The 14,007-nt window shown below is 43.7% G+C and overlaps 1 protein-coding gene across 1 annotated transcript in view; it reads left to right on the top strand.

Moving 5' to 3' along the window:
* Positions 1 to 9,566: 9,566 nt before the first annotated feature.
* Positions 9,567 to 14,007, top strand: part of Klhl6 (kelch like family member 6) — a 38,758-nt gene continuing 34,317 nt past the window's right edge. The window contains exon 1 of the mRNA XM_005368930.2: positions 9,567 to 9,859. Within this exon, the coding sequence (XP_005368987.1) occupies positions 9,567 to 9,859 (293 nt within the window). The remainder of the gene's footprint in view (positions 9,860 to 14,007) is intronic.

Genomic DNA, 14,007 nt, shown 5'->3' with positions numbered 1-14,007 from the left:
GGCAGTGACAGTGGCATAGGCAGTAGTGACACTATATGAGCAGTTTTGGGAGCCTTCATCTCTTTTGGCCAGTTTTATGCTACTGATCAAAGTACTGAAGTTCTTTGGGTAAACTGTGAAGAAACAATAATTTTTTAGTTCGTAGTACTAGAGGTTCAAGGGGATGAGGTTGGCATCTGCCTGGTCTCATCAAGGCCACATGGCAAGTGACGTCATCCTAGGGGAGGAGTACAAGCAAGAGTGGTGAGTAGTATATCTGGGGGAGATGAGGGGCAGCGCCAGGCTCACTCAGGACAACTTGTGGGGCATTCTGAGAGTGAGACCACATTCCTGTAAGAAAAATGTCAGTCTTCCCCAAAGCTTTAATTTCCACACTCTAGGACCCACCTCACTACTGCTGTGCTGTGACCAACGTTCATTTTGAACCTTTGGGGGGCAAATTTTACACAAATGATGTTACTGTCCATGCTAGAGGTTTTTTTGTGGTCCTTAGGCAGCTCCCCAAACAGTTTAAGTTTGAAGTATCAAGTAAAAGTATAATGAGTTTCCACTTATGTTTTGCTTTTGACATCTATATAAAATAACTTATTTGCTGAACCACATGGAGACAAGTGACAGATGTCTTCCAAGGAGAAGGACACAAGCGTAATGCTATTATCACATGTTGGAAATGTAGCACTGATTAATATTATGGAATATAGTTCACATTAAAGCTTTATTTATTTATAAATGTCCTTACGAGTTACTTTTTTTTATCAGTATAATTAAACATTTATGACCACTTACATGAATAAGATCACTGTTGGTGATTTTAGATTTAGTTCAAAGATTCAACTTCCATCAACTTTCTATCTCAGATCTAAGTTTAACATTTTGTTTTATTGAGACAGGGTTTCTCTGTGTGTAGCTCTGGCTGTCCTGGAACTAGCTCTTGTAGATCAGGCTGGTCTTGAACTCACTGAGATCTGCCTGCCTCTGCCTCCCGAGTGCTGGAATTAAAGGTGTGTGCCACCACCCAACAGTTTAACATTATTTTAACTAAAAATGTTTTCTTTTTTTTTTTTAACTTTTTATTGATTCTTTGTGGATTTTATCACCCCAATCCTATTCATCCCCCAGATTTTCATATATGTCCTCTACCCTTGCAACCTCCCTCCAAAAATAAAATATAATAAAATTTAAGAGAAAAAAATCTCACTGTGGAAGCTATAGTGTGTGACACAGTGAGTCACACATTCAATCCTTTAGTCCATACATCTTAACTTGCAAATGCTCATTGCAATGAGTCATTGGTCTGGTGCGAGGCCTCTGGCTTCTTCTACACTATCCATTCTGGGCCCTCACTGGCACTCTTCCTTGACATCCTATCATTTCCCTATGTCATGGAGATTTTGTAGCTTTAATTCTGCCCCTTTGCTCCAGAGCTCATAGATGGGGTGGATGTTGGAGTGGGCCAACTCATAGCTCTGGTTCTGGGCTTGGGTGACTGCAGGATTGGTCAGCCCACCAGCTTCCTCTTTCCTCACCACCAGCGTGAGCTCTCCAGCCCTGCCCCAGCTAGTTCACCCAATGCAGCAGGCAGCAAGGTGTGGGGCCAGTTCTCCTGCTGTCATGGCCTTGGCTCTCCTGCACCCACGCCACCAGGGCCAGCTCTACAGTGTTGCCCAGGTGAAGTGCAGGACACACTCTCCTGAGTGCTGCAACGGATGAGGGACAGGGCCAACTTGCTTGCTTTCACGTCCCTCAGGCTAGCTCTCACACCTGTCATAGGTCAAAGGTGGTGATGGACAAGGTGGAGAGGGCATCTTTCCCTCAGGCAAACCACCACATGGCAGATGCCACTCTCACAGCCTACTCAGCCACACTCCTGTCAATGGGGTCAGCACTACTGTGTTGCCCAGGTTAGGGCCAGGGCCATCAGTCCTGCTTTTATGACCCCAGATATTGTCAGTGATACAATATTTGATGTTAATACCTTTGAACTTTGGAATACCGTTACTTAATATTCTAAATATGCTAAAAGAATATTAGAAAGAAAGATCTTTTCTTTAGGTGCTTTATTTTGTTGTTGCTGTTAAAATATTAACATTTTGACCTCTATGCTCCCAAGTTACTCAAGAGATCTTGTCCTTCCTATATAGATCCATGTATGTCTCTCTCAGGGTCCTCTTTGTTGTCTAGGTTCTCTGGGGTTGTGGACTGTAGACTTGTTTTTCTTTGCTTTATGTCAAAAAGCCACTTATGAGTGAGTACATACTATATTTGTCTTTCTGGGTCTGGATTATCTCACTCAATATGGTTTTTTTCTGGATCCATCCTTTTTCCTGAAAATTTCAAGAATTCATTAATTTTTACCACTAAATAGTGCTCCATAGATCATATCATGGTCATGCATGGTAGTAAAAGCATAGCATATACACACTGTCCATGTATATGGTGATGGACTTTCCTTCTTCCCATCTGAGAGCCTGGGTCAGATCAGTGAGTTCTGCTTTCTTGGGCTTCGGACCAAATCATTTCCTTTAAAGTGTCTACTGTAGTTTCCATGTACCTGGTTTTATAGTTCATCTTATGACAGTTATGGGTGAGCATCTTTGGGTCATCATCAGGTAAGGGGGTAGCAGGATTGATGGCGGTGGGTTTCTCAAACAAGACTTGAGGGATTTGGACCAGCAGTAGGGTCTAGTACAGGGCCAAACAGGCATGAGACAACCAGCAATCTGGTGTTTCTTGGAGAGGGGCCTCAACAACATGGGCTACAGTGAATAGAAGATGTTGACCCAGAGTTAACTCCCTCCCCCCATTAAACTAGCAGTAGCCAATGCAACTCTTCCGTGGGCTATCCTGTGGCTATAGGGTCCTTTTGTTCAGACAGGTATGTCACAGGGCATTTCCATGGACCTAAAGTTTAGGTTAAAATTTCTTTTGTCTTTTAATAAACAAATGAAAAGGTTTTGAGACATCTGGAAATACTAGAGCTATAGCTGAAGTCAGAATTGTTAGTAAAGTCTCATATATCTTTTGTTGACTCTCAGGTAAGATTTGAGGTTCAGTCTCCTTTGTGCTGGGGTATAGAGGCCTCATTGCTTCTGAAGACTTTGGTATTCAGAAACAGCAATACCCAACCACACCTGGAACCCCCGAACCTGTCTCTTATTCTTTGGAGTTGGGAGCTACTTTCCCCTCTATGTGTATATTCTGCATAGATGATACAGGGTCCTGGATGAGAGGTGTGGCCTCCCTCAACTCCACATAGGGACTGGGACGGGGGCAGACCCTGGTTGACTCTGACGGTGAGTGGGAGTGATGCTCCAGGAGTGGAACAGATGGAAGTTGTTTGTTGTTGTTCACACACACACACACACACACACACACACACACACACACACACACAGAGAGAGAGAGAGAGAGAGAGAGAGAGAGAGAGAGAGAGAGAGAGAGAAGAAAACCAACAGTGGCTAGCACACAGGGGAACAGATAGGGGAATCCAGCAATGTCTCGCACTGTTACACTGTTAGCAGACATTGAACCAGTGGCTATATTTATGTGCCCAAATTAACCAGACTTACCTGTAGAGGTGACAGACCAGGCAACTTTCTAATTTGTTTCATTTTGGGGAGGAGGTGTCAGACTCCCCTGAAGCATTAGGCAGAAATTGATTAAAGAGAGTTCTGGGGGACCTGGAATGTTTCAGGTTGCACAAACCCTAGGAACTCCTTGACCACCACATTTTTCCCTTTTCCAAGCTGATCTGAGATCCCCAGTGTCTTGAGATCTGGTCTGTGGGGATCTCAAGGAGATTGTGTGGCGTGTCCACCAGAGAAGACTGCTCAGGCATGGGTTTAAGCCAATAGAAAGTCTTTATCAGTTGTCCTGTGACTACACTAGGTGTTCAGGATCCAAGTCCATCCCAGAGACTTTCTTAGGGTGAGCTTTTAAGCACATAAACCATATCCTGTGTTGAGATACTTCAGTTAAGAAGAACAATTAGTCAGAAGCTGAACTATAGAAACCAAAAAGCAAGGTTAGTACATTTAGGGACTTTCTCAGAATTATGAACTTTGATGGATTAGGTCTTTGTTTTCGTTTTGGCTGCTGGTTATGTCTACATTCAAGTTTTAATGGCCTGAATAGTATTTTGAAAATGGGGTTAGTTGTGTTCAAGTCTGGGGCCTACTAAGGTCTGGGGGCAACAACAGTCATTCTTAATACTCTCATGAGTTATAAGTCTCTTCATGAACTGTTATCCACTGCAAGAAGAATCTTCTGTGACCAAGGTTGAGAACCACTCATCTGTGAGTATAAACATATATATTTAGGAGGCAGTTTGGTAACATGTCTGAGTAGCTCCCTTCTACAGCCCATTGTAGTGGTATATTATTTGTGTTTTAATAAATAAAGCTTGCCTGAAGATCAGAGGGCAAAGCAGTCACACTAGTCAGCCATACAGGCTGGGGTGTGGTGACACACACCTTTAATTCCAGGATTTGGGAGACAGAGGCAGACAGATCTCTGTGAGTTCAAGGCTACCCTGGGTTATAGAAGATCAATCCAGAAACAGATCCAGGTGGTAGGGGCTCATACTTTTAATCCCAGTGTCCCAACACTAGGGAGGTGGAGACAAGAATAATATGGCTGAACTAAGAGAGGAATATAGAGGGGGAGAGACAGGAGTTCACTGGAGTGTGCAGTCTGAGGATGCGTGGAGATAGGATCCTGTCCCTTTGGTCTGAAGACTTGGTAGAGGTAAAAGGTCTCTTGAGTGATCGACTACTTTGCTTTTCTCATCTTCAGGTTGAACCCCAATATCTGTCTCTGGGTTTTTATTATTCGTGCTACAGCCCATGATTTCTATAGCCAGCCATGGGCTTCTGACCAGGTTTACAGTACCAGACATAAATTCCCATTTGGCCTCAAATCTAGTCATAAAGTAGTTGGTTACGTTCATAACAATCATGCCACTATTGCACAGTGAGCTGATTGTTCTGAAAGACGCTGTAGAGTGCAGGGTTCAGTACAGGGTCAGACCATGGATGTCTTTTTCCTCCCATAAGCCAGCATACTACCTTCTGACACTATGAAACCACGTCAGTGGGGAGGAAGTTTTCAGATCACCTCCATACTGATTTCTTGGTCTTATAACCAAAGTGTGTGGTGTCTTCAGCAATAGGGTCTTACCATCTAGTGATGGCAGGCGATTGTCTTAGTTAGGTTTCTATTGGTGTGAGAAAAATCTGACCAAAACAGACTTGGAGGGGAAAGGATTCATTTCATCTTAAACTCCAAAGTCACATTCCATTACTGAGAGAAGTTAGGGCAGGAACTGAAGGAGAAACCAAAGAGGAATACTTCTTATTGGCTTGCTTAGTTTGCCTTCTGATACACCCCAGGATCACCTATTCTGGTGAAATATGAGCCCACTGTGCTGTGGAGCACCTTCTGCTCCTTCAGCCAATAGCCGCTGAAATACCAGCCCACCGGGGCGTGGTCTATTTCTCTTTAAAAAAGAGCGGCAAGCCTCAGCGACTAGACTCTTTTGCCTGATGGTTGGTTGATGTTTTGTAAGTTTTACCCCCCAAATAAATACCCCTTTAAATCCTAACTGGTGTGGGATTGTTTCGCGCATTACATTTCTCTGAGTATTTTCTTTGATATGGGGCTGGGGACATGTGAAGGCATGATGTCTAATATGGTGGAAGCTACTTGTGACATCACTGAAGGTAAGATGGAAAAAAAATGTGTCCTTATGACACATCATTGAGCTCTTCCCTGAAATGTGGATTCCATCTGATTTATGGTGGCTCACTTCTACAATCTTGTCACTTGGAAGGCAGAGGCAGGAGAAGCAATAATTCAAGGTCAGCCTAGGCTGTGTAGTAAGTTCCTAGCTAGCTTGGGTACGGAATGAGATCTTATGTTAAAAAGTCATATGCTGGAGAGATGGTTCAGTGGTAAAGAACATGTATTGCTCTTGCAGAGGACCTGGGTTCATTTCCCAGCACCCACATGAAGGCTTACAGTGGCCTGTAACTCTTGTTCCTGGGTTATGATGGACACTGCATATATGTGGTACACAGACATATATGCAGGCCAAAACACCCATTTACATAAAATAAAAATGAACGCATCATTAAATATGTAAAAACTATTAACTACAGAGGGTCAAATTTACTTCCAACGAGATATAGGCTGTTGCCATTGCTCTTGGTTTCCTCGCAGAACTTGGAGGTAAGACTATATTACTAAAGTCAAAACAGATTTCAGACACAGGGCTTGGAGGACTAGAGCTAGAATTAAACTGGAAACCTCCTCCTTGAAGACTGACTTTCCTAGTACTCAAAGGTGCTATGTAAGCTGCCAATGGAGAAATCAACCAGTCTGACCCAGCTGTAAAGCCTGCACCACAACAATGACCAGAATAGCAAGATGTCTTCAAAGGTGCAAATATGGCACTTCTATCTTAGGGGTAACCAGTGACTATTTAGTTGAGTCTTGATCAATAGGGGGGAATTCATGCCTGGTACTATAAACCCAGCCAACTGTCCATGGTTGGTGACACCATAGCCCCTAAGAGAACTTACTACTATCACTTTCCTAAATTTAAAAGTGCTTAGCCTTATACCCCCAGGGAAGTGTAACTCTCACCCTTCATCAGATAGGCTTCTCTTTGCAGCAGATGTGGACCATCACAGAAATGTATGATGGTCAAAATTCAGGAACTCAAATCAGGAAACATCCTGGAAGAGGAGGGTAGAAATATTGTAAGAGCCAAAAGACCAGGGCATCTGCTGAGAGATCGTGTCTTCTAATATGATAGGGAAGCCGTACTCATGAAATCGTAACCATATGGTTTCCTAAACAAAACCAGCAAAGTGACAGCGCCAGTTAGCATGCCAGTACGAATGGAGGAAGTTTCCCAAGACTTATGTCCTAGTTACTTTTCTGTTGCTGTGATGACACCATGACCAAGGTAACTTACAGAAAGAAGAACAGTTTATTGGGGTCTTATAGTTTCATCAGTTTCACAGGGTTAAAGTTAGAGTTTATGACCATCATGGTCGGGGGCATGGTAGCAGGCAGGTATGACCCTGGAGCAGTATCTGAAAGCTTATTTACTGAGCTACAAGCACAAGGCAGAGAGAGAGAGAGAGAGAGAGAGAGAGAGAGAGAGAGAGAGAGAGAGAGCACTCACTAACTCACTAACTGGAAATGGCATGGACTTTTGAAACCTCAAAGCCCTTCTCCAGTGATACTTCCTCCAACAAGGCCACACCTCCAAACCCTTCCTAATCAGTTCCACCAACTGGGACCAAGCATTCAAATATATGAGCCTATGGGGGTCATTCTCATTCACACCACTACCACTCTACCCATAGATGAAGAGCTAAAAAAATAATTAATGGCTACTGAGAGGAAGAATCAGTCTCCTCTAGGAACAAGACCCTCGATAAGTTATCCAATCCCAAACCATCAGCCCTAAACACACACACACACACATATATATATATAAGCATCAATAAATGGACCCAGCAGGCTGTACTTATATGATACAGTAGTTATTCATGAAAGTCTAAACAGGAAATACTTAAATAAAAAAATTAAAGTCAACAGTAGCAACGGCGATAAGTGTGAGGCTCCACAGTGCTTTCTTCTCTTGAGATTCTTGTTGCTAAAGCCATGGAAGCCCAAAGCATTAACCCGTGTGAGAGTTCCAGGTCAAAAACAAGCTTTGGAGGATTATCAAAGACCTTCATGTCAGGAACAGCTGTCCAAAGACAACAAGGATAGCCCAGCAGAAGTGGAACTCCTGCAGAGGGTTCCAGGCACTGTGCACCAGGACAGAGGACAACACGGAAGCTACTTTGATCAGGTGCACAGGAGCACGACATCAATGGGAGGCGATCTCTGCGAGTCTCTCTGTGGGAGACACAGACTTCAGGTCAACTCAAACCTGAAGTTCAGCCTTTGTTGTCTCTTGTGTTGGAGGAAATGTTTTTATTTTAGTTATGAGGAAATTTATTTCAAAACAATTCTTTGGCGTTCACATAATTTTACCATTTATTGAGAGTAAAAGCAAATTGGCACACTGATATTGATATTCTTGTTTTACATAAGAAACCCCTTCTTTTTTATGGGGTGCACATATCTGCCACAGTGAACTTGTGGAGGTCAGAGATCAGGTTGTAGGAGTCAGTTCTCTTGGAGGGAACAGGTTTTGGAGGCAAGCAAAATGGGCCCTGGCCCTCCTCTGAGTAGAGCCTTAGGTTTCTTAGGTGTAAAACAAGAAGTTTCTTACTAATGCTACTACATTTTGATAAAGGCTAACATGCCTTAAGTCACGTAAAACCCTAGGATAGTGAGATTTTAATAGAAGGAGAGAGAGCACGAGCAAGGAACTCAGGACCGTGAGGGGTGCACCCACACACTGAGACAATGGGGATGTTCTATCGGGAACTCACCAAGACCAGCTGGCCTGGGTCTGAAAAAGCCTGGGATAAAACCGGACTCGCTGAACATAGCGGACAATGAGGACTACTGAGAACTCAAGAACAATGGCAATGGGTTTTTGATCCCACTGCACGTACTGGCTTTGTGGGAGCCTAGGCTGTTTGGATGCTCACCTTACTAGACCTGGATGGAGGGGGGGGTTCCTTAGACTTCCCACAGGGCAGGGAACCCTGATCGCTCTTTGGGCTGATGAGGGAGGGGGACTTGATTGCGGGAGGGGGAGGGAAAAGGGAGGCGGCGGCGGAGGGGAAGAGACAGAAATCTTAAATAAATAAATTAAAAAAATAAATAAGAAAGAAATGTTAAAATTCCTATAAAAATTACAATTACTAAGAAATGCAGACCTGCCAAAATAATGAGAACACTCCATGATCTACTATTAAATACATGGTTGGTCAGTGCTGGGTGAGAGCAGGCCAAATTGAGACTTGCTAGGGTTATCAGGTGTTGACCTACCCTAAGGTAAGAGATGAGTCCCTGGGGATGAGGTTTCTGGAAACTATTTCTCCTCTTTTTCTCATAGAGGATGTTCAAATCAGGAGATGCTTGTTTGGTGTGGGAGGTATTGATGGCTGTCATGACAATGTCACCTCCCTAAACTGGGAGGATGGCGCATAAGATGTGCGGTGCTGACTGAAGGGAGATTGCTAGGTTTCGAAGGGTCTCAGGCAGTGGGAGACGGAGAAGATCACCTGCCCATTCTCAGTGACATCTTGGGTTATGGAATCACCAGGTAATAACCAGACCCAGAGGCTTGCCGCCCATGGGTGCGAGGCAAGAGATGACTAAACTGTACTCCCAGGGGATTTGGAGAAGTTGCCTTTCTCTCCTGTCCCACACGTCCACTTGAAGAGATTCCTAGCCCTGTGACTGTCCACAGAAAGAAGAAGAGGAGGAGTTGCTGCTGGCGTTTGTAGTAACAGGATGAGAAAGTGTGAGACTTCCTGTTATGTATGTGTGACAGCTGGTGATAAGTGGAGGGGCCCGCGCAGGAAATCCGCTCAGCTTCTGCAGTGTGACCTCCCCGAAACTTGGCAGCTCCTTTAGTCTGGACGTCGATGGCAGGACAAAGAGGCGCCTGCACCATGAGTGACGACGAAGTAGTAGAGAGGAGCTTGGAAGGCCCCTCAGCACTCACTACGGACAAGCCCTCCCCGAAAAGGGGGGACTTGGTGGAAATATTAAATGGGGAGAAGGTAAAATTTGATGACTCGAGACTTTCCTTAATTCTTCAGAACGGCCTGGAGACCCTCCGAGAGGAAAACGCTCTGACAGATGTCATCTTGTGTGTGGACTTTCAGGAATTTTCTTGTCATCGTGTGGTGCTTGCTGCAGCCAGCAACTATTTCAGGTCAGCCTGCCTTGAATCAAAGTCAAACTGCGTGCACGCTGCGGGAAAGTACCTGTAGATGTGAGAGCTCAACCTAATCTGCTTACTGTTACATTTATGGTTATTTATTATTATAATATATAATATATGTTACATATTATATCATATATTACATTATATATTATATAAACTGTAAATATGTATGTACATATACTAAGACTTGTGTGTCTAACTAAAATAGAAGAAAGGACACTATCAAACTTTAGATTTTGGATTTAGGCCATGTTATAAGAGAAACTGGGACCCTTTAGAAGCAGGGCTTATTTATTACGGTAAACTTTACAAATAAGTATGTCCTTGATTTTAAGGATGTGAAATTACTTAAGTCAGGGGGATTCCTCCCCCCCCCCCACAATCTATTCCCTTATTTTGACTAATGTGTTAGGAACATGATGTTGTCTTTGTTCATCAGTGGAGGTAGAGAAAAAGGATGTGGCCTCGCTCTTGAAGTTATCAGATGACTTGCTAAAATTCAGGGCTTTTGTTGTGCAAGGAGAGGTAGGAAGGCTAAATAATACAGTAAGTCTCTGGGTGTGAAAGGCTCCTGGCTGTCATAGTGGGAGACCTGGGGCCACAAGACCTGCTTCCATTTCACTTGGACCCTTTCTGGCTGTGAGGTTTTAGGCAAGTTTCCCTGGGACCCTTGAGTTTCAGTGTGTGAACTGGAAGATGGGTTCAGTGACTGTTTCTCTTGTCGTTGTTGTAAGGGTCCTTCTAGTGAAAGGTCTTACACGGTGCCTGGCAGATACATTTGCTCAAAGCAGCTTTGTGGAAACCCCCTTTGAATACAGTCGGATGAGTGTTGTCCACATGAGTGTGGGCATGACAGGGAATCAGTGTTTAAGGGTGGTGTAGATGAAGGAGGTACTTTGGAAACTGGAGGGTGGAAGAATCACTTTGTTTATCTTAGTGAGATTTTCCTACCTTTTAGTTCTGATTAAGGATTTTAAGAAAGTATCGTAGAAAGTATATATATAAAAGTATATATATAAAAGTAGATGTGGACAGAGACTTTCTAGCCAAATTGCCTGATCTTATTCTTTCTTTAGATTGACATCTAGGTATTTCCTATAATGGGTACAGTTCTGGAGATAGGACTCTGTGTTTGTTGAACAATTGTGTGGGATGGGCCCAGTGTCACATGCGCCTAGCCCATTTAGTGTGCACAACAACCTAATGAGGTGGGATATTGGGCTCATCTTACAGATGAGGGAATGAAGTCTAGGATGCCTTTAATTTAAAAAAAAAATTAGCCAACTTGAGTCCTATGAACAAGGACCCACACTAGGTCTGACAGTGACTCACTGACTCTTTGCTGTTTCTAAGATTTTGTAAGGAGTGAGTTATCTGCCATCGTCATCACATCACAGCAGATGGAAATCAGCAGTCTCTGTGGTACAGTGTAGGCATCACTTCCCTGAGATGCAGCCCCTTGCCTTGTCAATATATCAGAACTGTTTCACCCACAGCAACCTGCTGGTCCTGTTTATCACACACACACACACACACACACACACACACACACACATACAACTAGTTGCAAGAATTTAATTGTGTGCCAAAAGAATGATAGGGTAAGAATGTGTCAGCCAAACAGGGACAATATTAGTCACTCAGACAGTGAATTTCCCTTTGTGGATCTATTTTAAAGTCTGGGGAGGAATGAGGAAGTTGGAGAAAAATACGTTTTGTTGAGACTGAGACATGAACAAAGGATGGTAAACCTTAAAAGTTAGCTCCTTGGCTTTATAGAATCTGGGAGGAATTACTCGACTTTGAAGGCTTAGCACCCTTATCTATCGTTAAAGATTTCAGGTCTACATTTACTAGTGAGCTATCATGAAATGCAAATAATACAACAATATATTTATTAATCTGTTTGCCTAAAAACACATCTTGTGTGGCAGTAAGTCAGATTTTCTACTTTTGTGATCAGAAATGGTCTCTGGCTTATTTGAAAAGAGAAACTTACGTGTGTGGTGGTATGGGCTTGGAAAATCCCCTCTCAAGAAGTGTAGAGAAGCAGACTCAGAAAAGAGACAGGTGCAAGGGAGGTCAGGCTGTAGTTCAGGTCTCAGCCACTGAGCCTGGGTCAGAAGCCCAGCTGCTACGGAATCTTGAAGGGGACATCATGGAGTGTCAACTCCTTCCTTGTTCTGTGCCCATTCTTGAAAACTGGAACTCACTGGTGCTTCTGTTTCTTCTACACAAATAGGCTTTCGTGTGTCCTTGCTTCTCTGTCTCCCCAAGCCAAAGGTCTCAGCTCTGATTGTTTGCTGGGACAGGAGCTGGGAAGGAACATCAAGCTTTCAACCTAGTAAAGAGGAGGCTCCTGCCACATGCCCCACTCAGAAGGGAGAATTTTCCATTTTTATGGAGGGTCCAGTACCCCCAAATGACTTCTGTGGCCCTGAATTAGATGAAGAATAGTTGTTATGCTCTGACTCTTGTCTCACAGGTATTAGCTGTGTAACTTAAGGTTCTAGCAGGCAAAATGGCAACCATTCACACTGTTTTTCTTCCTTTTCCCATCTGTGAAAACAGACTGACCTGCCTATGGTAGCATACATCTTTAATCCCAACACTTGAGGGGCAGAAGCTGGCAGATCTCTGTGAGGCCAGCCTGGTCTGCATAGGAGTTCCAGGCCAGCCAGTGAAACAGAGTGAGCTATGTGAAGGCAATGACTTCCTTATTCATTCCTGTGTCCTTGGTGCCACTTGCAGTAACTGATTATTTAGGAGGATATATATATATTCAGAGTTAGTAAAACCTGGATAGTCCTCCTACAGTACACTCACTGGTTAAGTAGAAGTTCTCACAAGATTGGGAGGCAGTGTATGCCTTAGAAAAGGGAAGGATGATGAAGTTCAGTCATCATAGGAAAAATTAGATGGAGCATTTAAAATCCAAAATGCAGGCCTGGGAGATAGCTCAGTGGGTCACATGTTTATTGTGCAAGCAGGACTCAAGTTCAGATCCCTAGCATTCATGTTAAAATCTAGGCATAGCAGTGCAAACCTGTAATCCCAGTCCTGGGAAGTAGAGATAGCCTAGCCACTCAGTGAGCTCCACATTCAGCGACAGATTCTGACTCAAAACATATGCTGGGGAGCAACAGAGAAAGACAGCCATGTCCACCTCTGGCCTCTATACGTGGATTCATGGGTCTGTATTCTTAAACACACACACATGCCCCAAATCCAAAATGGTTCAGAATAGTATAGTGTCAATACATCCCTCATATAACCATGTGGACTTAGGTATGCTATGCCCTTATAGTGATTCTAGCAGCACTAGTTTAGACTAGGAGGTGTGGGTGGGGTGGGGTAGGATGTTGGGACAGAGTGGGTGGTAGTATTATAGTCCATGCAAAAGACGAATAAGTTTCTTTGGTATTTTCCTAAATAACATGGACCCATGCCCATACCTAGTGTCTAGGGCATATGGAATTATGAATCACTGAATCAAGAGCCAGAGTGCTGGCATGATGCCTCAACATAGATGCTCGTCTCCAAGTCTGAGGACCCGAGTTCACACTGTAGAAAGAGGGAACTCCTTCAAGTTGTCTTCTTACCTCCCACATGGCCATGGCATGCACGTGTGTCCATAAACATACATATATGCAACTAATAAATGTGGCAAAAAGATTTTTTTATAAAGAAAAATTAGTCTAGTTACTTAGTTCTGGGTATTTTCCATGCAGTTTTTCAATTAAAGCACAACAGAGAAATATTTCCCATGGCTGTGCAAGCAGTCCTTTGTAAAAAGCACTGTGTGAGCCCTGGGCAGAGTGATGGTGGACAGCTAGTCCCTGAGAAGAGCTGACTGTGTGTGACATCTGAGCTTTTCATAGATGGGCCTGCAGCTCCATCCACCATGCTCACATTAGTCAGCGTGGTTTCTTGGGTTCTGCTTGTTTGTTTGTGCTGGTGGGTGGGTTGGCAGGTGTTGCTTTGTTTTGTTTGATTTTGGTTCCAAGGGATGGAAACCCAAATGAAATTGGCTCTAGTGTATATCTATATCATAGAAAGACTGGAGCACAGCAGAGAACAAGGAGAAGGCCAGGCCTGCAGTGCAGTTGGATGCTTGCTCCCTCCCACTCCCTCTC

Source organism: Microtus ochrogaster, unplaced genomic scaffold, assembly GCF_000317375.1.
Source record: "Microtus ochrogaster isolate Prairie Vole_2 unplaced genomic scaffold, MicOch1.0 UNK43, whole genome shotgun sequence".
Taxonomy (NCBI): domain Eukaryota; kingdom Metazoa; phylum Chordata; class Mammalia; order Rodentia; family Cricetidae; genus Microtus; species Microtus ochrogaster.
The sequence above is the reverse complement of the archived record's forward strand: the minus strand, read 5'-3'. Positions and strand labels throughout refer to the sequence as shown.